General features: G+C 54.4%; 1 protein-coding gene across 1 annotated transcript; it reads right to left on the bottom strand.

Moving 5' to 3' along the window:
• Positions 1-275: 275 nt before the first annotated feature.
• Positions 276-23,489, bottom strand: Cers1 (ceramide synthase 1). Its single transcript, XM_026390015.2, has 7 exons — positions 23,151-23,489; positions 20,645-20,804; positions 12,940-13,120; positions 11,492-11,653; positions 11,011-11,158; positions 10,683-10,792; positions 276-365 (listed from the first exon to the last, which is right to left on the bottom strand). Exons 1-7 carry the CDS (start codon positions 23,397-23,399, stop codon positions 323-325), a joined length of 1,053 nt encoding a protein of 350 aa, XP_026245800.2. The 5' UTR covers positions 23,400-23,489; the 3' UTR covers positions 276-322.
• Between the last annotated feature and the right edge of the window lie 636 nt (positions 23,490-24,125).

Genomic DNA, 24,125 nt, shown 5'->3' with positions numbered 1-24,125 from the left:
GACCTATGGTCTGGAGGCGGGGCTGGAGTGCCTTGAGGGACCCAGGTCCTGGGGGCGTGTCCACTTGGGACAGATCCCTAAGGCGGGATCTGAGGGGGCGGGGCGGGGGTCCCGGGACTGGTGGCCGCGAGAGTCCTGGGCCCTGGAGGGGCGGAGCTGGATGGGGCCAAGGTCCCGGGAAGTGTGGTGTGGAGGGTCCTGGGGGCGGACCCGGGCCTCTAGAGACAGGGCTCGTCAGGGGGCGGACCCAGGTCTCCAGGGGCTCGGTGGGTGTCCTGGGGACGGGGCCGAATCTGGGAGGTGGGGAAGGGGATCCAGGGGTTCAGAAGCGCTTGTCCTTCACCAGTCCGTTCCTCAGCGGTTTCCTGGAGGCCAGAACCAGTGCAGTTAGCTTGGTAACCCCAGGCTCCTCCCACTCTCTCCTGATCTTCCGAGGACCCCACTGTCTGGCCCAGACGTCCCTTGACCAGGCCCGGCCCAGGCCCCGCCTGGCTGCTGCCTCACTACTTTGCGGTCCCTTCCCCCGCCTCGGACCCGCCTCGTCCCTGCCCATAGGGCCATAAGACCTCCTGTGGGCATGTCCCCGCACCTACTCTCCCCCTCTCTCCCTACTCTCCCCCTCCCAATTAAACCCTTCTCTTCCCCTATTCCCCGCCTGACACCACCGCCTCCGCCTTCACAGACCAGGCACTTGATCCTACCGCCCTCCCAGGGTGGTAAAACTGGCCACAGCCCCCTCCCCCTGTGGGCCTCTAGCCTCTGCATCCACGCCCTCCATCCACCTCAGCCCCGCCCCATACTTTCTATGTTCTGAAAACAAGCTTCGCGAAGTTTTGCTTTGCGCTGCAGAGGATGGAACACAGGACCTCACGCATGCTACGCAAGGTCGCTACCACTGAGCCACATCCCCAGCACAAGTTTTGTTACTTTGCAAAACTTGAACCAACATGAGGTTCAAGGGAAGGACACCTAACCGGTAAACAAGAGGTATGGTTTGTAAAAACGTTTTCTCTTGCAAAAGAAAAAAGAAAAGAAAAAGAAAACGTTTTCTCTGTGCAAAATGACAGAGTTTTCCCCCAAACCCAATACTAATCGGAGATTCCTCCAGGTGCCTGCTGCCACCCTCCAGAAATTCTCTTTTCCCTGTGGGAGTTCGTGGCAGGACTCTGAGGTCCTCACTCAGAGGGGAGGAATGCCCCAAGTTTCTGCCCCTGCCTCCTAGTGGCACCTTGTTGAATTGATTTGGCCTCTCACTGCGGGTTCTTGACCCCATGGTCAAGGTCATTGGCCATTGTTGTTTTGGTCTGTGGGCACTGCTCGTGTCTTCACGCTTATTTTTTTGTTTGCTTCATAGACTTGGCTTGCATGGTCAAGAGGGGACAGAGCCAACCATCTAATGGTCTTGACATCAGAAAGAGAAGAAAAGTCACAGGTCTCTGGAGCCACGTTTGCAGGCTAATCTTTGTGTCTTGCACTTGGGTATTGTCACAGTACAAACACACATGTGCTTGCGGTCCCCTCTGCACTTTAGCTTTGTGGAGCACTCCATCTCGGAGAACCTTCCATGAGAAAAATAAGGGTGGTCCTGAGGGAAAAGGTCTTGGTCACTTTGTTTATTTTAATATATAATATATATTTTAGTTGTAGATGGATACAATAGCTTTATTTTATTTATTTTTATGTGGTGCTGAGGATCGTACCCAGGGCCTCACACGTGCTAGGCGAGCGCTCTATCACTTAGCCCCAGCCCCAGTCCCTGTTTTATTTATTTTTGAGTCAGGGTTTCACTATGTTGCCAGGCTGATCCTAAATTTCTGAGCTTAAGCAATCGTCCTGCCTCAGCTCTCTGAGAAGCTGGAACTCTGGGTGTCTGCCATCATACCTGGCTTGGTCACATTAATTCATTCTTCCCCTTGGACTAAAACTCAGCCTCTGTTTATGTGTTTCAGAGCCAACTGGATGTCCCCTCCTGCAGCACACCATCCTGTCTTGCTGGTCTTTTTTTTTTTTTTTTTTTTTGGAGGGGGGGCGGGGGAATGAGCCCTGCTCAGACCCCCTCTGTCTTTAACTTTGCCAGTTGACCCTTTAGGCCTTGAGGGTCAAATTCACCCACCTGCTGTGGTTTCTCAAGTCTCCCACAGTGAAGTGAGTTTCTCCATTCCTTGATGACACAATCTCCCATCTGAGTTCAGGGCTGATTTCAAAGTTTTCTATGTTATGTTGACATCTTTGATACATGGGGTGCTATGTTTTAGATGTGAAATGTCCCCCAAAAGCTCATATGTGAGACAATGCAAGAATTTTCAGAGGTGAAATGATTAGATAATGAGAGCCTGAACCCATCAATGAATTGATACACTGATGGATTGACTGGGCACTGGCTGTAGAGTGCAGGTGGAGGCCTTAGGTCACTGAAGGCTTGCCTTGGGGGTTTTTATTTTGTCTTGGGTGAATGGACTCTCTCTGCTTGCTGGCTGCCATGTCCTGAGTGGCCTTCTTCAACCTTGCCTTCCGTCATGATGTCTGTCTCATCTTGGACTCACAGCTCTGGAGTCGGCCAATCGTGGACTGAATCTCTGAAACTGTAAACCAAAACCAACTACTTGTCCTCCTCTATGTTGTTCTTGCAGGTCCCTCTGGTCACAGTAACGCCAAAGCTGACTAAACCAGAAAAATTGGTCCTGAGAAGCAGGGTTGCTGTTGTGACTAACCTGACCACATGGCTCAGAAACCCCTGGAGCTGGTTTGCAAAGGGAGGGATTTTGAAGAGTTAGAAGTGCAGCCTGGAGACGCCTTAGAACATTGTAATCGGAGCTTCCCAGGCAGTTGAGGCCATTTATGTTATGGTCCAGCAAAGAAGCTGTCTGCATTTTAGTTGTAGTTGGACACAGTACCTTTATTTTATTTATTTTTACATGGTGCTGAGGGTGGAACCCAGGGCCCTCACATGCTAGGGGAGCGCTCTACCGCTGAGCCCCAGCCCCAGCCCTGGGTCCTGAGACTTTTTGTGAGGCTAAATTTAAAGGTAAGGTATGAATTAATCTGGCAGCACAAAATTCAAGTGGTGTTATGAATATTCCTGGCACCTTTTAGTGAAGTAGTGAAGTTTACTGTGATGATCAAGAGCAGAAGGCAAAAAAAAAAAAAAAAAAAAAAAAAAATATTCGGAAAACTTGCAGTTTGGCCATAAGAGAGAAAAGAGCAAATAAAACTGGGGCTAAGCAAGTCGTGGTTGTTAAAGACACCACAGTCACCAAAGAGATCAGCTATAATAGGACCGAAGGCTTGAGGGCACCTTAGAGATGGGCAAAACTATACCCATCTCAGGCTCCAGGGTGTAAAAGTAAAGACTTCTTTGAGAAGAGACCATGGGGGCACCCTGCTTGCACAGGGGGGCCTGGCAATCACAAGCCAAAATAAACTTTTCTTCTCTAGTTTGGTCACAGCAACACAAAAGCTGACTAAAACCGGGGTAGGGGGAGTTTGAAATGGGAATTGAAAAGACAGAGACCCAACCTCACTCATTTCTCCAGCTGCTCCTCCACGTGACCCACCACCTCTGTGACCGGCTTCCTGCCCTCCCTGGTCCTTAGTAGTTGCTAAAGTTTCCATGGACCCAGGCCTATTTCTCAGCTCTGTTCTTGAACAGGGGCGTCTCCTTTTCTCTCCCTTCCTTCATTCCTTCATTCTTTTTCCTCCTTTCTTCCTTTTTGAGATAGACAGAGTCTTCCTGCGTTGCCTGGGATGCTCTTGAACTCCTGGGCTCCGGAACCCTTTGCCTCCGCCCCCTGAATAGCTAAGACTGTGCCTGGTCCTTGATTCCTCTGCTTTTAGAGCAAGTTTGGTCTCTTTGAGGGCCGGCATCCCTGCCCCACAGCATTTTACCAAGAGTTCCTGCTGATTCTTGCTTGTTTTTTCTGCACAAACCCCAAAGTGCCGCCGCCCCCCCCACACACACACACATTGGAGTCAGCTACCAGCATTTTCCTTTTGGGGAGTGGGATGCACCCAGTGTGAGGGAGGTGACCTCTCTTCCATATAAGATTGGTACCTTGCAGCTCCAGCCCACCACTGTGGTAACAAGAGAAAGAGGTGACAGTGGACAACTTGGGTGGCATGTGGGTATATTTTTTTTTTCATGAAGGAGGAGGAGAGAGGGGACTCCTTAGGGGTTTTGCAAGACTTTTATGAGTTGCCATCAATTGCGATGGGAAACTGTTCTGGAGAGGTAGTCTGAGGTGGGAATGGGTTGATTGGGGATATTTTTGTAAGTTAGGAAGGTCAAGCAGCTGCTGGGGATGGAGGACGGGGCTTGGAGGAGCAGCGTGAGAAGAGAGGCGTGGAAGTCAGTGCAGACTAAATGTGGGCAGAAAAGGGCCCTGGGAGTGCAGGTGGGCAGCTAGGTGGCCAGAGAGGCCAAGCAAGAACTTACCAGGGAATAGGGAGAAAGGGGGACACAAAAGGGAGAAGGGAGCTCAAGAAGTATGGTGCAGGAAGCAGGATGGCAGCTGCCATGGGCTGAGGAACAGCCCGATGAGGATGGATCTGTGGGATGAAGAGAATATTCTGGAACTTGACAATAGTGATGGCTGCCCAAACCTGTGAATGTACTAAAAACCACTGGCTTCTACACTGTAACTGGGTAAGTTGTATGCTACTTCATTTATGTCTCAATAAAGCCTGTTTGTATTGGGTCCTCTACAGGAACGGAATCAACAGGAAGTGTAATTATAAGAGGGGGATTTTTAGGTTGGCTTCAGCAGCCAGAAGCTGGATAGTCCACAACGGCCATCTGCAGGCTGGAGAGCTGGAAGGACCAGTAGCTGCGCAGTCCAAGGGGCTGAAACCCTGATTAAGAGGGATCAATAGATCTTCCCTCGTCTGAAGGCTTCTGAAAACTCCCTGGAGACTCACTGGCAGAGTCCCCGCTTCGGAAGAACGAAGGAGCAAGAGTCCGATATTCTCAGAGGATCACAGCAGCAATCCAGTTCAAGAAGAATCAAGCTTGCATCTGCTCTTGCTTCCCTGTGCTTCCAACCTTTATTCCACCCACGCCAGCATCCTATTGGTCGGTGCTGCCCACACTTCTGGAGGGTCACCATTTCAGTTGGCTCTCCCACATGCCAATCATTCCTAGACACACCCTCATGGACACCCCCCACCGTTCCCTTCCTTGGCATCTCTTAATGCAAGCAAGTTGACAATTCAAATTAACCATTACACTATTTAAAAAAGTTGTGTGTGTGCCTATAATCCCAGAGGCTCAGGAGGCTGAGACAGAAGGATGACAAGTTCAAAGCCAGCCTCAACAACTTAGTGAGGCCCTAAGCAACTCACAGAGACCCTGGGTTCAATCTCTGGCACTAAATAAATAAATAAGTAAATAAATAATGGGGGGAAAGAGGGAGAGGTGATCCCCAGGTTTAGCATCAAAGCCATAAGGACGGTCAGACAGGAGTGATCTCTGGGATGGCGGAAGGAAGAGCCCAGAGCAGGCGGGTTCAAGGAGAACGGAGGAGAACTGCAGATCTCCTGGAAGAGAGGGAGAGGGGCTCAGATGGCTGGTGGCGAAGGGCAGGGACGGGGTTTGTCTCCATGGTCACCGTGTCTGTCTCCGAGCGAGTGGGAGGATGCATATCTAAAGGCTGAGACCGGCTCTGGAGAGGAGCTGCCCTGCGCAGGCAGCATGCAAGTGAACAGCCCCGGCCTCTCCAGGATGTGGAGGCCAGATCATTGTGGAAAGGGCCAGTTATGACAACGATTCTTCCACGTTGGGCCAGTGTGTAGGTCACAGAAGTGGCGGCAGATACAGCAGAAGCAAGAAACTGAACGGACAAAGCATGGGGTACCATCTCCCAGGTCAGCAGAGCCGGAATGAGGTGACGGTCCCTTGAAGGAGGGGCAATCCCAGGAGGCCCCAGAGGGAGATGAGGGCTTCAGAGCAAGGTGTAGGGTCACGATGAAGACATGGTGACCCCAGGTGATGGATGGCTATCAGTGAAGGACAGCAGTCTACCAGCAACTCAGACCACCCAGGAAGTGACATGGGCCTCGCCATATGGAGTGAGGAAGGGATCGGCACTACTTAATCCCCATAGGATTTGTTGTGACGCTTGAATGATCTACTGAACAGCGATTCCCAGTCATGGCGGCCTCCGTTTTCAAACCTGGTTGACTTTTCCTGCAGTCTGTGATCCTGGTGTCGGCAGCAGCCAGGTTCCCCTCGGCCTCAGTCAGGCCACTTGCTACCAACATCCTGAAGAACATACGTTCACTCTGGTTCTGATCTGCTCGAGTGAGGAGCAGGGCGCATCTGCCACCTCCCTGGAGCAGTCACTTGTCATATGGCCTTGGTGCTATAAGGCTACATCATTTGGAATATTCTACATCAAGTTGTGGGACTGGGGTCGTGGCTCGTGGTAGAGCGCCTGAGTGTGAGGCCCTGGGTTTGATTATTTTATATGTTCAAATAAATTTAAAATCAATTTTTTAAAAAAGGTCTATTGACAGCTTAAAAAACAAGTTTTTTTTTTTTTTTTTTTTTTTTTTTAAAGAATAAAAAGATTTCCATTGCCTGTAATGCCAGCAGTTCTGGAGGCTGAGACAGCAGGCTTGAGAGTTCAAAGCACCCTCAGCAAATTAACAAGGCCTTAAGCAACTCAGTGAGACCCTGACCTAAAATATAAAAAAATTAAAAGGGCTGGGGATGTGCTTAAGTGGCTAAGCGCCCCTGGGTCAAATGTGCAGTACCAAAGTAATAATAGATAATAATAAAAATAATAATTCCATGTTGTGCCAGGGGAGGTGGCACTCTCCTGTAATCCCAATGACTTGGGAGGCTGAGGCAGGAAGATCACAAGTTGGAGGCCAGCCTCAGCAACTTAGTGAGACCCTGTCTCAAAAAATAAAAAAAAGGCTGGGGGTGTGGCTCAGTGGTTGGGGAGCCCCAGGTTAAATCCTCAGTAACAACAATAACAAAAATGAAAGAGAGGGAGGAAGGTAAGAGACACTTAACCCAAAAGTAAAAATAAAATTTCTCAAATTGGGGCTTTAAAATGTGTTTGTTTGGTTCTTGTTTTTGAGATAGGGTCTGGAACTTGTGGGCTCAAGGGACCTCCTGCCTCAGACTCCCAAGTGGCTGAGACTAGATATGCTGGCTGTACTTTCTTTTCTTTTTCCTGTGGGTTCCTCTCTGTTGAGTAATTGCTTTTAAATTGTGTACACAATTCTGAGTTGGTGGTCACCTGTCCACTCTGGAAGTGACTCTTCCTCCTCATCTGCTGGTTTGCCTGCTGCAGTTGTCTGAGACAGTTTTCAGGTCCCATCTCTTTTCCCTCATGGCTGATTTCTCTGCTCGCTTTGATGGGTCGGGGACTGACTTTTTAAATTTATTCTGCTTATGACTTATGTCTTGTCACTTCTGGGAAGTTCTCAGCATTACATCTTCTCATATTGTTTCTCCTCTCCCTGATCTCCTACTAGAACTCCTAGACTGGATGATTCTTATAATCCTGGCTTTCCTGTTTTCCATCTACTTATGCTGTGGTCTGGATGTTCTTCTTCACAGTGTTCAATTTACTGATTGTCTCTTCAGCTATATCTAATTGGGATTTAATGATGGCAGTGAGTTGAAGGGTGGCCCCCACAGATATGTCCACATCCCAATCTCTAGAATCTGTATGTACGTCCTTATTTGAAAAAGGGTCTTTGCAATTGCAACTAAGTGAAGAATATCAGGATGACATCATCCTAGATTTAGGCTGACAACTGTCCACATAGAAGAGAAGAGACGGCTGGGCGCGGTGGCACATGCCTGAATCCCAGTGGCTCTGGAGGCTGAGGCAGGAAGATCGCCAATTCAAAGCCAGCCTCAGCAAAAGTGGAGTGTGGTCAGGTGGCAACTCAGTGAGACCCTGACTCTAAATAAAATACAAAATAGGACTAGAGATGTGGCTCAATGGTCGAATGCCCCTGAGTTCAATCCCCCATACCCCCTCCACACCAAAAAAAATAAAAAATAAAAAAAGAAAGAAAGAAAGAAGAGACAAGATGGAAAAAACAGGAGGTGGCCATATGGAGACAGAGGAAGGGACACAGCCATAAGCCAAGGAACACCTGGAACCCTCAGAAGCTGGAAGAGGCAGGAGGGATCTTAAACATTGAACCACATTCCCAATTCTATTTTGTTTTGTTTTGTTTTGAGACAGGGTCTTGCTAAGTTGCTGAGGCTGGCCTTGAACTTGAAATTCACATTCCTGTGCCTTCTGAGTCCCTAGGATTACAGGCCTGTACCACTGAGCCCAGCTGAGTATTTTAAGCCAATCACTTGTGACATTTTGTTACAGTAGCCCTAGGAAAGTAACAACACCCAATGCCACTTTTAATGACCACTCAAGCTTTTTTAAAATAAGGTTTTTTTAGAGTAATTTTAAATTTGCAGAAATGTCACAGAAACAACTCCCATATACCCTTCTCCTGCTTCCAGAATGTTCCACCTTAAATTCCCATGATACAGGGTATCTACAACTAAGACAACTAAGAAGCCATCATTATTGCTACATCGTTATTAACCAAACCCACTGTATTATTTGAATTTCACCAATTTTTCAATAATATCTTTTCCTGGCCCAGTAACTCACACTGCATTTAGTTGTCACATGTCCTTAATCTCCTCATATCCTAGTTTCTCATGATCTCGACAGGGTGCCTTTATTGATTGGCTGATTGATTGATTGTCTGCTGGGGCTAGAACCCAGGGCCTCGTGCACGCCAGGCAAGTGCTCTACTCCTGAGCAACACCCACCAGCCTCCAATGCTGTCAGTGGAGGCACCCTAACCAGCTCTTTTAGAGCCACCCTTGGTCTTACCCTTTTTATCCCATTCTGTTTTATACCCAGCTGTGCTAACTCTAGCCTTAGTTGGAGAATCCGATTCTGTAGAGGTGCTACGGGGTCTGTCACGACATGTTCCCTGGTACTCTACTGCTGGGCACAGTTCATGGACACAGCTCGAGTTTTGCTGTTCTAATGGAGATGCTCTCCGGTGAAGCTGCAGGCTGCTGGCCATCACCCCCACATTCTGGCTTGACATTCTCGGAGAAAAGAGTGGGCACTGGTGGGGCCAGGAGGTCTGGCTTCTGCTTGCCTCAGGCCTTAACTCACAGGGCATCTCCACCATGAGTTCACTGTTCTACAAGAAAGCCTTTCTGGTTTTGGGATTTGGCCAAGCAGGTTCCCCTACCCTATTCTCTTTAGTTGCCCCTTCCCCTGGAAGCCACTGGAAGCCTTTGGAATCTTCTGGAAGATTGCTCAGTTAAACCTGGCTGATCTCTTGACGTACATTCAATGGATAGCCAGAATGCCACATATCCCAGACGAGACCCTCAAAGCCCCCATCTGTGGGTGCACACACCCTGTCTCAAACCCCTTCTTGTAAACAGCAGTTTGAGCCAAAAGTCTTATGTCATCTTTGATCCTTTTATTTCTATTTCACCTGCATCCAAAGTAAATCTGATTGGTTCTCTCAGAGTTGCCACCTGACCACACTCTACCTCCTGGCTATAACCCGTTGCCTGTGTGCCTGGATGATGGTGACAGCCTCCCCATGGTCACATAGCACCCCAACCTCAATTTCAGGGGTGGCCCAGCCTTGTCTGTGAGTGACCCTGTTCCCACACACCTTCCTGCCCTCTCCACCCCCAGGTGCTAACTCCCTGGCCCTGGAACATCCCGTTGGCAGGCCCCGGGCTCGGAGGGTACAACAGTATGTCCATTTACTTGAGTGCCTGGGGCTGTCTCCACACACTGCTCTCCCTCTCCCGGGTCTTGGTTACCCTTGTCATGTCCTTCGAGAAGACTCTTAAATCTCTTCATGGCTCACTCAAAAACTCCCATTCAGACCGACCTCATCAGGTCTGAGCCCACTGCTTCCCTGAAACCATGACCCCTTGACCAAAGCAGAGGACCTGGCTGGTCACCACCTCTGAAACCTTCCGCAGCCTCCTGTCCTTGCTCCAGCTCAAAACACTCCTCACTCCTCACATGGCAGAGGGGTGCTGCACACCTGCAATGCCTCCTGCCCCTCATGTGACCGCTCACACCTGAGTCGCGGACCCTGCCCTACACTGGGCCTTGAGATGCGTCTGACTTTCACTGAGGGCTGGTGAGGCCCGAGGTCTCTCTATCCAAGGTGTTCACTAGTTCTTCCCTAGGACTCCCTCCCCGGCTGGACTGGGTCCAAGTCCCCAGCCCCAGCCTTGGCCTGCCGGACCCTGAGGCCAGGAAGTCTTGGCAGGGACAAAGTGTGGACGCTCTGCTGCCCCGGGCTTTGGGCTTTGGTTAGGAGTGAGTTGGAGGTGGGTCTGGCCTGGTCAACAGCTGCTCCTCATGACCCGGGGCCTTGGCTTCACGCTCTGGCCAGATGCTGGCCTGCCCCTCTCCTCTCCACCCCTCCCCAACCTCTCTCTGCCCCTCCTTGCTGCTCTGTGCATCACAGCGGTTAAGTCTGTGGCTACATCTTCCCGGCCTTTGCTGCAGTCTGTTTTGGACGGAGGCTCGGGGCAGCGGTGGGATGGCTGCAGTGGCATCGCTGCATCCGCCGCAACTCCGAGGACTGCCCACAGAGCCCGCCTAGACGGTGCCACTAAAGGAACGACCTCCGGGCGGCCGCCCCTCCACACTCACTCAGCTTTGCTGGGCTTGGGGCTCTGTGCTTCTGCCATGTCGTACTCCCGCAGGTCCTTCAACTCGCGCATCTGGCCAGTCAGCACCTTGGCAGCGAAGGCCACGATGTACTGGGGGAGGGGAAGGCACTGGTGAGACGGAAACCCCTTTCTCTGCTGTGCAGCCCTCTGACTGCTGTGCGCTGCTGCCACAGGCCCCTTGCATGTGCTGTTACCGTTTGCCCAACATGCCCCTCCCCCTGCCTGCCTGAGAAGGGCCTGCCGCTGGACTGCCACCTGGCGATAGGGACAAGAATGGGGCAGCCGGCAGAGTGGGTGAGCGGACTCACCAGGAACCAGTAGAGGTTCATGACGGTGAGCAACAGCAGGAGCGCATTGAAGAAGAAATAGAAGGGGATGTCGGGCACCGCGAGCAGGCTGGAGTGGAACGTGGCATACAGGACTTTAAGCGGGAACCAGTAGAGGCGGAACCAGAACCTGCGAGCAGAGAGTGGGTCAGGAAAGCTGCTGGGGAACAGGGACAGTGGCCCCACCCAGGCCTGTCCAGTGCCATCCACCTGTCCCTCCATAACCCCACCCTCCAGTGCTCCCCGCCCCACCCCTGCCGGACCCCCATTTCCACCTCTATTCCTGCGCTTCCCCCCTCAGCCCCACCCTTCCCCCCACTCGGAACCGCCCCTGTCCTGTCAGACCCGCCCACCCCACCAGGTCCACCCCTGCCCTGCTAGTCCCCGCCTACCCCACTAGGTCCACCCTTTTCCTGCAGTGCCCGCCCACCTCACCAGCCCACCTTGTACCCCACCCACTCACCAACTGAAGCAGAAACTGAGGCAGCCCAGGTCTGCCACCACTGCGTGTAGCCGGTGGTAGGAGCCGCCTCGGGCCTTGAAGTAAATGTTGAGCTTGGTGAACTCGAGCTGCACATCGCTGATGTCGTGCAGAAAGAGCACAAGGATGCCCACGTTGTGGTATCTGGGTTGACGAGACAAGGGGGCCAACAAGGCAATTTGCACTGGGCTCGGTGGCTTGAGGTCATTGGGTTATCTCTCTCTCTCTCTCTGTACTGGGGCATTTAATTACCTGAGCTCACTGATTACTGCCACAGGCCCTTTACACATGCTATTCCCATCACCCAACATGCCCTTCCCAGGTGTTCAGGACACTTTCCTCACCTGTCAGTCAACCACCCACTGAAACTTCGACACCTCCCAGCCTTAGCCCCCTACTGAATTTTCCCCCATGGTTCTTCCAACCTTCAAATAAACTGTTGAATCTTTTCTTTCATGAATGGTAGGGGGAGCTGGCTGCCTACGTGCTTTTCTTTCTTTCATCATCTGATTCTACACTCTAGTGATGTGCTATCTTGTAGAACTTTCCAGAACCACAGGAATGTTCTAATGTTGCATTGTCTGATAGGACAGCCACCAGGCACATGTGGTCATTGAGGACTCGAAAGGTGACTAGCATGGGTTCCATCCCCAGTACCATACCTCTCACACACACACAAATAATACATGTCATCTACATATAAATTGCACATATGTGTGTGTGTGTGTGTGTGTGTGTGTATGGGGGGGGACTGATTCAGTATATCCAAAGCATCTCAATATGTAATCCAAGATAACAAAAAGATGGACGGATAGGGCTGGAGCTGGGGCTCAGAGGCAGAGCGCTTGCCTAGCATGTGTGAGGGACTGGGTTCGACCCTTAGCACCACATAAAAATAAAGCTTTTTTCTTTCTGGTCCTGGGGACTGAACCCTGGGGTGCTTAACCACTGAGCCACACCCCAGCCCTTTTTATTTTTTGAGACAGAATATCATTAAGTTTCTTGGGCCTTGGTAAGTTGCTAATGCTGGGCTTGAACTTGCAAATCCTCCTGCCTTCGCCTCCCTAGACCCAGGGATCGCAGGTGTGGGCCACCGCGCCCAGCTGCCACAGTTGTTGGATTCTAGAACGTCAGGATGTGTCTGCTGTGATCATGGACATGCCTCCAAGAAACCCTTGCTGTGACTCAGTCAAGGGTACCATCCCGGGGGAGATCCAGGGACACCGGTTGTGTGACGAGGTGGCTCTCTGGGCCCATTTCACCCCATCCTTCCAGAATCTCAGTCTCTCTGGGCAGACTCCTGACAGTTTGCCCCCACCTCTGACCTCCGGGTCCCCCACAGTGCCATCAGCCTCTGCACCTTGGTCTGAGCTGGCTCCCAGCTCTGCCCCCTCTTGTCCCCTCTGCCAGCCTGCCCACCCTGAACTCACCGGAAGGCATACGAGGAGACGATGAGGACCAAGGTGACCACGTGGTGGATGAGCATGACCACCGAGTCCTTGCGCCAGGTGTCCATGTACAGCGTGGCGTAGATGGAGTGGCCGTAGAAACTCCCCTGCAGCAGATAGGCGGCTGCAATGTCCCGCGGCACCGCCATGCCCGGCGTCCAATCTGGGGACAGCCAGACCTGTGGTCAGGAACCTTCACCCCTCTGGCCCCGTGACACCCCTCCTGTTGGGCATGTGTCCTCTGAGTGCCAGAGTGACCATGAGTCCCTGCAGGGTACTGACTGCTGGCTCTCTCTCCTGGTTCTCTGCCCATCGTGTTTTATTAATAGGTGTCATTTTGATAGAGCAGTTTAGTTTAGATTCCTAGAAATTGTGAGTGGATGGTAGAGAAAGGCTTTTTGTTGTTTTTGTATCAGGCATTGAACCCAGGGGTGCTTAACCACTGAGCCACATCCCCAGCCCTTTTGTTTTAAATATTTTTAGTTGATTTGGACACAATACTTTTATTTAATTATTTTTGTGAGGTGCTGAGGATGGAACCCAGTGCCTCACATGGGCTAGGCTAGTGCTCTACCATTGAGCCACAACCCCAGCCACCCCCATCCCTTTTTATTTATTTATTTATTTATTTATTTTAGTTTTTAGTTTTCGGCGGACACAACATCTTTGTTGGTATGTGGTGCTGAGGATCGAACCCGGGCCGCACGCATGCCAGGCGAGTGCGCTACTGCTTGAGCCACATCCCCAGCCCTTTTTAAATATTTTATTTAGAGACAGCATCTCGTTAAACTACTGAGGGTTTCACTAAGTTGCTGAGACCAGCCTCAACCTTGTGATCCTCCTGCCTCCGCCTCCCAGCCGCTGGCATTACAGCCATAGTCACCACGCCCAGCAGATGGCATAAAGTTTTTAAGACAGGGTCCACGTTGCTCGTCTTGAACTTGCAATCCTCCTGCTTTAGACTCCTGGGGGACCTGCTCCCTCAGGCCAAGGCAGGAGCCCCTCCCTGCCCTCCACCACCACGTCTCCTTCTCGGCTCAGCCCGTCACAGGGGCCATCAGCTACCGAGGCCAAGGACCACCACCTCTGTGCTTGCTGCAGCCTGGAGCCGCCCGTGCTGTCCTCCCTCTGGCCACGCCTCCCCTGCCCACCCACCCACCCCTGAAAAAGAAAGTTCTCGGGGCTCCATCGGGGGGTTACTGCCTCTGGCCCCAGTGACCTGAAGCTAGACTCTTATGTTCCCTGGGAATCCAGATGCACCCACGTCCCCACGTCAGTGACAGTCCTTCACGAACGAGTCCATCACGCCCCTGCTCCTTCCCCTTTCCACCTGGTCCGCTCCCTCCCTCCTCGGTGGCCATTCCACAGTGACCCAGGAATTCCGCTCCTAGGGATGTGCCCAGGTCTCTACAAGCCCCTGCACAGCCGCCCCCCCCCCCCAGGCGCTGTCCGGCTGCCAAGAGGCCGAAAGGACCCAAGCGCTCCCCAGTGGAGGAGTGGAGGAACAGCAGCACCTGCGCAGGGCCCTGGACGAGCCCCGAACCCCTGATGTGGAGGGCAACAAAGGCCACCTGGCAAGATTCTATGTATAGAAATGTCCAGAACAGAGGGATTTCAGGATGACGTGGGTAGAGGTTCTCAGCCCTTGCTTCCTCCTTCACCAAGAAGAACCAGGTAGCAGTATATTGATTTGGAGGTGACCGGACCGTGACAAAACACGGGAACTGGCTGCAGAGAGAACAGAACCTTCTGAGACTCAGAGGCCCCGGGGCTACTGCAACCCAAAGAGGCACAAAGTGCTCAGTAGCACCATCCAGGGGAGAAAGGACCCCCCTCGCAGGGCCGGGGGAAATGGTGGTGTCCCACAAACTATCAGCATGGATGCCGGCAATCCTGGCTACTGGAAAGTTCCACAGCCTCCACAGGCTGGCAGCCCAGTTAGGGAGTGACCCAGGCGGTGCCCACGAGCTTTGCTTGTGGAGGGATGCACATGGCCTCCCAGGCTGCCGTAGCAGAGTGTCCATTTGAGGAGGGAGATCTGGTCTGAGTCCGGGCTGTTCTAGCATCAGAGAGTCCTGCAGATCCTTATCTCTGGGACATGGACATTGCCCTGCACCGGGCAGGGGCTGCAGCCTCAGGTACCCAGAGGGCAACTGTGGCCCCAGCCCCCAAGCCCACTCGGCGCCCTGCACTGCAGGGGATGGCTGGCATGGCACAGTGACGTCCAGAACACCAGGAGCTCGTCCCCTGGGGCCAGGATACACCAGCCATGCCAAGTGCCCCTGGGGTCACTGCTGGCCCCCCTCCCGCCACAAGCCATGCCTGGGAGTGCACTGCTGGAGGGGTGGGTGGAGGGCACAGCTCCAGTGGCCACCCTACCCTGTGTACTGGGTTCCCACTGCCACTCCACCCCTGGGCCATATCTGGGCGTGAGCTGCAGTCAGGGAAGGTGTGCCAGCCACAGTTCCAGGGGTCCTCTCCCCCCGTGCAGCCTGAGCACGCAGCACTGCCTGGCTGGAGGGCAGGGGCTTCAGGCCCCTTACCAGTGCCACCTGCCAGAGTCAGAGGGCCTTGCCAGGAGCATAGCTCTGTCTCCTCAGTGCAACACCTGACAGGGGACCCCAATCCCACTGCAGGAGTGGCCACGCAGTGAGCCTCACACACCCATGGCTGTCTGCACCACCCCTTCCTGAGCCACTAGAGTGTCCCCATCCCTTGGTGGCTCCCAGAGACAGTGGGTCTCTTTGACTGTGCCTCTGTATGCACTGTGCTCAAAGTCATTAATTACAGCCAAAGCAGCTGTAAGGAACCTTCAACGTGGCATAGAGGGAAGATATCCCATGTTCATGGACTGGAAGCATTAATATGGTTAAAATGTCCCTATGGAGACCCCAAACAGTCTACAGGTTCAATGCAATTCCCATCAAAATACCAATGATATTCTTCACTGAAATAGAAAAAAAAATCCTAAAGTTAATACAGAAGCACAAAGGACTCTGAGCAGCCAAACAATGTGTGTGTGTGTGTGGGGGGGGTACTGGGATTGAATGCAGGTGCGCTCCATAACTGAGCTACATGCCAGCCCTTTTTATTATTTTATTTTGAGACAGGATAACACTAAATTGCTGAGGCTGGCCTTGAATTTGTAATCCTCTTGCCCCAGCCTCCAGAATAGCTTTGAAGTGCAAATCAAAGCTACAATGATGGGAGGCTGAAGCAGGAGGGTCACAAGTTCAAGGCCATCCTCAATAACTTAGCCCAGTCTCAAAAATAAATAAATAAACAAACAAACAAATAAACAATAAATAAATAAATAAAAATAGAAAGGGCTGGGGATGCAGCCCAGTGATAAGCACCCCTGGGTTCCATCTCCCGTATCAAGAACAAAATAAAACAAACAAAACCCCTACAATGAGATATGACCTAATCTCAGTTAAAATAGTTATTATAGAAAAACAAAAAGAACAGAAAATTAAAAACGCTCGTGAAGATGTGGCAAATAAGGAACTCTGATACACTGTTGATGGGAATGTGAATTAGCACACCCCACTGTGGAGAAAAGCGGGGAGAGTCCTCCAAAAACTTAAAAATAGAAGATCCATGTGATCCTGCAACCCCGCTCAAGAATGCACCTAAAGTGAGAGTACCCAAGAGACCCCTGCACTATTCACCGAGGCTCGGATGTGCAATCAGCCCACTCTCCATCACCAGATGGACATATCAACGGGTGGAATATTATTCAGTCCTAAAGGAAACCGAGACCCTGCCATTTGCAGCCAGCTGGACGGAACTGGAGCACATGGCGTTAAGTGAACCAAGCCAGGCACGGAGGGCAAACACTGCAGCTGGCTCTCCTGGTGGACACTAAATCGAAAAAGGAAAACCAGCCGACCTGAGAGTACAAGAGCAATTATAGCAAGAGGGTGGACGGGAGAGGAGGAGCGTGGATGAGGGGCCTGGGCGAGTCAGCGCGCGCCATGTGCACCTGGTGAGGTACCACACCGCACCCCACTGATGTGGATGATTTAAACTTTTAATTCAAAATAAGATAAAACATTTGAAAAGGAGAGAGATACCCAGAGACAAGCAGCAGATAAGCAGGTGTCAGGGGCGGGGGAGGGGAACGGAGAGGGACTCCGGATGGGGACAGGGTTTCTTCCGGGGGTGATGGAGATGCTGAACTAGACAGAGCCGGTGCTTACACAGTGCTGTGAAGGTGCCTCTCAATTGTTCACTTTATTTATTTACTTAATTTTTGGCACCAGGGGTGCTTCACCACGGAGCCCCAGCTCCAGCCCTTTTCTTTTCTTTTGAAACAGGGTCTCACTGAGTGGCTTAGGGTCTTGCTAAGTTGCTGAGGCCGGCCTTGAACTTGCCATCTTCCTGCCTCAGTCTCCCGAGTTGCTGGGATGAGAGGTGTGCGCCACTGGACCCAGCTGTTTATTTATTTTGAGATGAGGTCTCTCCCTCTGTGGCCCAGACTGGCCTCGAACTCCTGAGCTCAAATGATCCTCCCACGTCAGTCTCTGAAAGAGCTGGGTTCTCTACCCTGCGCTTGGCTTACGAGGCGTGGTGGTGCTACCTGCAGTCCCAACGACTTGGGAGGCTGAAGCAGGAGGATCGCTTGCCCCCTGTCTTATGAATAAACAAACAAACAAATTAAGGAACTCTGATACCATCCTGGCCATCTGTGAGTTCAGTGGCATTAAGTACGTTCGAATTGCTCAGGACTCTTGCAAAACTTAAGCTTTGTCCCCATTAAACCCACACCCCACTCCCCTCCCCCAGCCCTTGGCACCCACCATTCTACCTTTGTCTGTGTGACAACTAAGGGGCCTCCCAGAGGGGAATCACACAGCATTTGTCTTTTGGTAACTGGCTAAATGTTTTTCATGTAATAACAATTTCACATCAATTTAAAAAATGTAAAAAAAAAAACAAAAAAACATCTCATGGCCAGGGGCGGTGGCACAGGCCTGTAATCCCAGTGGCTCAGGAGGCTGAGGCAGGAGGATTGTGAGTTCAAAGCCAGCCTCAGCAAAAGCAAGGCGCTAAGCAAATCAGTGAGATGCTGTCTCTAAATAAAACAGAGAATAGGGCTGGGGAGGTGGCTCCGTGGTCGTGTGCCCCTGAGTTCGATCTCTGGTACTCCCCTCCCCCCAAAAAAATCTCACGCATCGGATCCCATTCTCCCAGCTCCGCCCCACTGAAGCCACCCAGGGGCTCGCCGAAGCAAAAATCACGCTCCTGGCTAGACGCTCACCTCATGCTCCATCCTTGGCCACCTGATGCTCTGTCCTTGGCTGCCTGGGAATGCTGCAGCCCCTCAAGGTCCCGAGCTTCTAGCCCTTCGCCCCACCTGCTTCGTCCCTCTTCCACCCTTAACTTTGAAGTTGACATCCAAGCCCTGCCCACTGGAACCCCAGGGGGCCTCCTACTGCTCCCATGTGGGTCCTGGATCTGTCCCTCTGGGATCCTGACCCATCGGAGCCTCTTCTACAGGGTGGCCACCTCTCTGGAGAGAGCTGTGTCCGGCCAGCCCGTGGTAGGAGCTCCAGAGAGGAGGGAGGGAGCGGGCTGGGGACCGAGGACAGCCATTTGTGCTGAGGACCATCAGGGCTGGTGCACTGGCACCCCCCGGGGGAAATGCACTCACAAACCTGGAGCTCCTGCCCGCTGGCCCCCAGGTTCTGTGTCCTGCCACTACTACAACGCGTCTTCCTCCAGGCTCAGGCCACAGATCTGGGGCACAGGCAGGGGACATGTGCTTTACTGTCCAGCCTGGGCCACTTCCGAGCATGACTGTCCACTCCAGCCTTCCCTGACACCCTGAGGACATCTTGGACCACAGTCACCTCACCCAACACCTGATGCAAGAGGCTACCTGCTTGCCCTCCTCCTCCCTGGGCCCGCAGCCCCTGCTCGACCTCCCAGGAACTGGACAAACTCAAGAGAAGGCTCTGCACCCCAGTTCCCTGCTGTCTGCACCCCAGTTCCCTGCTGTCTGCACCCGGGCTCCTGGTTCCTCTCCAGCCTGACTCTAGAAACCTGCCTCTGGCCACCGGGATCGCTAGTTCTGGCCCTATCTCAGCCAACCTTACAACAAGGGGCTCCCTGGTGTCCCCTGACAGTACCCCAAACCGGATGGGCTCACCCAGGGCCCTCACAACTACTCTCTGGCCCCTCGTCACCTGTGTCTACTTGCTGACCTCGACACCCAGTGCCTCCCACCCTGTCCCCTCCTCACTTCCTGACTTGGCATCAACCCCCCACCCCAGACCTGGCCCAGGGACCCGCCTTCCTTGCACACCCACTTCCGCTGGGCTGCAGAGCCTCTCGGCTCTACTTCCTGAGCATTTCTCCAATCGGCCACTCCTGTCCCCGGGGCCCCGTGTGTCCTGGTGAGTGCCTCCTAAACCCCGTCCTCAGTCCCCTCTGCAGCCTTGGTGACAGAGAGCCAATGCCAGCCAATGGCAGGGTGTGTCACTTCCCGCCTCTGTTCCCAGCCCTCAGGTTTGTCCCAAACCCTCACCATGGTCTCCGAGGCCTGAAGTGCCCACTGCCCCTCTCCCGCCATCCCCACTACCCTGGCCACGGCGTTCTTGCCTGTCCTGCTCTTCTCCTGGCCCTCATTCAAAGTCCCCTTCAGTGACAGGCCATCCCTATCCCTCTTGGAAACTGCCCCTGGCCCCCGGCCCCAGCACCCCATCACCGTCTGCCGCCCAGACTCTCTGGGGGCACTTCCTGCCGTCAGCAGATGGCATGCCTCACTTTGCCGCGCCACCGTCAGCACTGCATGGACAACAGGCTTTCTCTGCCCGCTCCTGGCTGTGTCTAGCACAGCAAGTGGGACACAGTAGGTGCTCAATCCATGCACATTGAAACAGCTCACTTGAAAGCATAATTGATAAGAAGCCAAAGGCAACTCCATGCCCCGAACCTTAAGGGAGATCAGTTACGCTTCAGCCAGACGGGTTCCTCCAAGGACTCGGGAGGCGGAAAACCTGCGTGGTGTGTGCTCCCAGGCCATGGCCCCCCACTGCGGCTTGGTGCCCGTGGAAGCCCCCCCAGACTGTTCCTGTCAAATGGCAGGTAACGCTGTTGACGTGTGACTCAGAAACTCGGCCCAGGTACTCAGCACAGGGCAGGGGAGCCGGAACCCCACTGTAGGTAGGCTCTTCTGTGCCTCGTGGCCAATGCTAGCCTGGCCCTGCCTCCTTGGCTGGGACAGGCCACCCAGCACCTCTGTAGCCACCTTCCTGCCCAACCCCTGTGATGCCCACATCAAATCCAACCAACTGGGGGAAGCCACCTCTCATCATCTTTATATCCTTGCCAAGATGGGTCAAGACACCGGGGAGACTCTCGTTTCCACCCAGCTGCAGAGGAAACATTTTATCACCCACAAACGCCACTCGTCCATCCCTTTCTTAAACCCAACCCTTTAGAATGAAACTCCATCTCCTGTCAAGAGCTGCAGCAGCCACTCTTTTAGTTCTCAAGTAACAACCTCGTAAGTGCCCCAGAGCCTTTTCATGTGCTGGTACTGACTCCTGAAATGTTCACCTTGGTCCGTGCAGGAATCACCTCCTCCAGGGGGCTCCTCTGACCCCCAGCAGCACCAAGGGCCCTGTTTTTTGTGTGTTTTAAGCAGAGTCCACCCCACCCACCCCTAAAGGGTCCCTACCGTAGAAGACAGAGGGTGGGTCATGAAAGAAGGGGTAGTCAGTGCCAAAGAGCAGGTAGGCACTGTAGCTCCAGCAGCCCAAGTAGAACAGAAACTTCCAGGCGCTCTCAGGCATCTTGGCAGCATCTCTGGGCTGAAGGCGGCATCGCTTGGCCAGGGGCTGTGGGTGAGAAGGTGGGTGGTGGTTGGCCCCAGGACCAGGAGCTACTCCATCAGCTGGGGAAACAGGCCCGGGAGCTCCCCAGGAAGGGCAAGGCTGGGGAGGGCCCGGCCCCCATGCCCATAACTGCCTGGAGCAACCAGAGCCCAGGTGTGTCTGCCAAGGGCTAAACTTAGCGCCCAGCTGTCCAGCCCACGAGGCCCCAGCACTGGGGAGGGAAGAGAGGGGGAGACTGTGCGGAAAGGCTAGGGAAGACAGGAGGGCCAGCAGGGAGACACTGGGCTTAAGTGACAGAGACCCACGGGGTCAGCCTGGGGGAACCTGGCTCGGGCCACAGGGCGAGCTTGGGGTACAATCAGGAGGAGGAGGAATTAGAAGGCATGAAGATGGATGGGGGTACCATAAAGGAGAGCTGGAGGCATCTGGGGATCACGGGAGGCTGGAAAACCCAAGGGATCCCCTGGGGAGACATGAGGGGAGAGGGAGAAGTTGAGGGGAAAAGGGGCTTGGGAGGGGGCATTTGAGGAACCAGAGAAGAACCGAAGGCCAGGGAGGACGGGGTAGGTGTGGAGGACAGGGACCTGGGGAGGCGGAAAGAGCAAAAGATGGGGCTGGGGGAGAAAGGGCTTAGATGGGGGAGGTGTCAGAGGCGGACGGGGGGCTTCGGGGACCATCAGGGAGAACACGGAAGTGTGGCCATGCAAGGGGAGCCACCAGGAATTAGAAGGGTCAGGGACAAGAAGGGGAGGAGCCTCCCGCTCTTTAGGGGTGGGGTTCCAGAGCTACAGGCCAAGCCCCGCCTGCTCCCCTGGGCTGAGGGGGCCGGAAGAGCCCAGAGCAGTTGTCATGGAGACAGCCACAGCCAGCTCTGGTAACCCCTGGCAACCAGGCTCCTGCCAAGAAGATGAGCTTTGGAGAACCAGGCAGCCCCTCCGCCCATTTCTGGGGAAGGGCGAGGCTGGGATTGGGGAGAACACCCCACCCAGGCTGGGGAGGGCGCTTCAGGATTCCAAAAGTGCAGATGTACACGGTCCTGCTGTGCCCTACCCAGGTCACTCAAGAAGGTTGGGAGGAAGCACCTATTTGCCCTGGTGGCCAAAAAGGGCCATATCACCCTGCCAGCTTTCACCCCCGAGAGCCTGGGAAGCTGAAAATTGGGGGAGGCAGATGGAGGCAATTGAAGAACAGGGTTAACCTGTGGAGCAGCCCTCCCCACACCTGCCTCCCCCTCCCTAGAGCAAGGTGGGGGAGGGGATCTCTCCCTCCTGTGGGTGTTATGGAGACAGGGGTGGGCACAGTGGCAGCCAGACAACACCCTATCTTGACCTAACAAGGGCCAGCTTCTTCTCAGCCAGCAGAGAAAGGCCTCTTTGTTGGCACTGGGCTCTCTGTCCCCCGCACCCTTTACACCACCTCCAGTCAGACTGGGGTGGGGTGACCCCCAGCCAGTCCCGGGGGAGTTGCAGTCAAGCTAGAGGCCCAGATGCTCCTGCCACAAACATGACTTCCCAGGAAAGGGAGAGGGGTCAAGAGTCAATGTCACCACCTGTCACTCTCTGACCTGGGAGGTGGCCTCCTCAGGTTTTCCAGAAACTCAGTGATTCAGTCATCGCCTCTTGGAGGCAGCATAGTCCATCCCCAAAGACCCGGGCCATGTCACCCCCAAGGCAGAGACCACAAACGTGGCCACGACGCCCAGGCATTTGCCACCTCTGATCGGAGGGTGGCGCTGACCCCAGACAGGCGCTAGGCAGCGATCTGGAGGCTCCGGCCTCTAGCCGGTAGCAGTGGGCAGCGGGCCCCGCCGCTGCACGAACCCCGGGGAGGCTGAGCAGCGGTCCTCCAGCGCGCTCTGCAAGGCCATGCAGACGCAAGGAGCCGGCGACTTCCGTAAGCCGAGGCTTCTTGGTCCATGTCCTGGACGTCTTGGTCCCCAGCTCGGCCCTGCCTGAGAGACCGTGCAGAGGCCCGAGTCCCCCCACCATGCGGGGCCCCTTGTCCCAAACCGACCAGGAAGGATCGTGCTTCGGTTCTCCCATGTCCGGAACACCTAACTCGCACCGGGCGCCTTACATCCTAGGATCACCCCAGCTCCGCCACACCCCCGCATCCACCCCCACCCTCCCACCTGGTACTGATCAAAAGGGGCGCGCAGCCGCCCAGGGTCTCTTGTCTGGAGGCCCCAATGTCCCGGGCCCTTCTAGACCATGGACCACCACATTCCAATAACATCCCCCCTTGGCCAGCTTTGACAGAAAGGGACGCGTGGCTGCCCTGAATCCCTCATCCAGGGCCCCCTTCCCTGCAACCCAGGGTCCCCATGTCCCGGCCCCGCTTCTCACTGACCCGAAAGAGGCGTGCGGTGGCCGCGGAGCGCAGCGCGGTCCAGCCAAGCGCGCAAAGCGCCAGCAGCAGCAGCTCGGGCGGCGCCAGGTGCGCGTGCTCGGCCAGGCCGCGGCGCGCCAGTCCCCAGCCGCAGTCCGCACAGCCCCGCGCTGCTGCTAGAGCGCTGCCCCAGCTCCGTTGCACCAGCTGCGCGTAGCTCGGCATGGGCTCGGGCCCCGCCGGCCCTGCTGCGGCCCCTGCCGCCGCCATGCAGCCGGCTCTCTGGCTGTCCCCTGCTGCCTGCGCCAGCCCGCGGTGGCCGCCGGAGCCGCGCACCCCGCGTCACGCGCCGCAGTTGGGCCGGGGGCGCGCCGGCTGGAGCGCAGAGGACGGAGGGGCGGGGTCAACGCAAGCTCCGCCCCAGCGGGGGCGCGGAGAGGGGCGGCAGAGGAGTTGCGGGGCGTCCTGGAGGCCCGCCCTAGCTCGCACCTCTATTCTTGCGCGGACACCGAGGCGGGACGGCGGGCGGGTGGACCTAGATCCCCAGCAGGCTCCGTGCGACCCCTTGTCGCTGCCCGTGTCCTCACCCCGCGCTTCAGTACCCATCACACAATGTCCGCGGCTTGGGACACTGCGGGCACCAGCAGGCCGTGTCCTCGGCCCGGCAACACCCTCTCTTCCGGGCCCTCTAGCCTGTCTCTCCTGCGCCAATTTCGTCCCCCCTACCCTTACCGTTTCCTGGAGCCCTCCCACCTCGTGGACTTGAGGCATTCAAATCCAGCCTCAGGGACCATCCTGTGGCCTTCCCACATTCAGAAGGGTAGGGTACATGAAGCTTCTCATTCCCCAAAAGGACAGAGCCCACGCGAGGCGTAAGGAAAACTCCCCTCGTGGAGATTCACCCTGTTTTCCCAAGAAGCTCCCAGCAGGCAGAGCATCATTGGGCTGGGGACCTGTGACGCTTCCTACTTTTTGCTCCTCGGGCCAGTGGAAGGT

The sequence above is a fragment of the Urocitellus parryii genome, chromosome 3 (genome assembly GCF_045843805.1).
Source record: "Urocitellus parryii isolate mUroPar1 chromosome 3, mUroPar1.hap1, whole genome shotgun sequence".
Classification (NCBI taxonomy): domain Eukaryota; kingdom Metazoa; phylum Chordata; class Mammalia; order Rodentia; family Sciuridae; genus Urocitellus; species Urocitellus parryii.
The sequence above is the reverse complement of the archived record's forward strand: the minus strand, read 5'-3'. Positions and strand labels throughout refer to the sequence as shown.

Bases quoted from the DNA above. Each gene is read 5' to 3' on its own strand.
- Cers1 (XM_026390015.2), bottom strand. From the start codon at position 23,399: ATGGCGGCGGCAGGGGCCGCAGCAGGGCCGGCGGGGCCCGAGCCCATG. The intron at 11,654-12,939 runs GTGAGTTCAGGG...TCGTCAACCCAG, and splicing joins GTCTCCTCGTATGCCTTCCG to ATACCACAACGTGGGCATCC. The intron at 11,159-11,491 runs GTGAGTGGGTGG...CTCTGCTCGCAG, and splicing joins CTCAGTTTCTGCTTCAGTTG to GTTCTGGTTCCGCCTCTACT.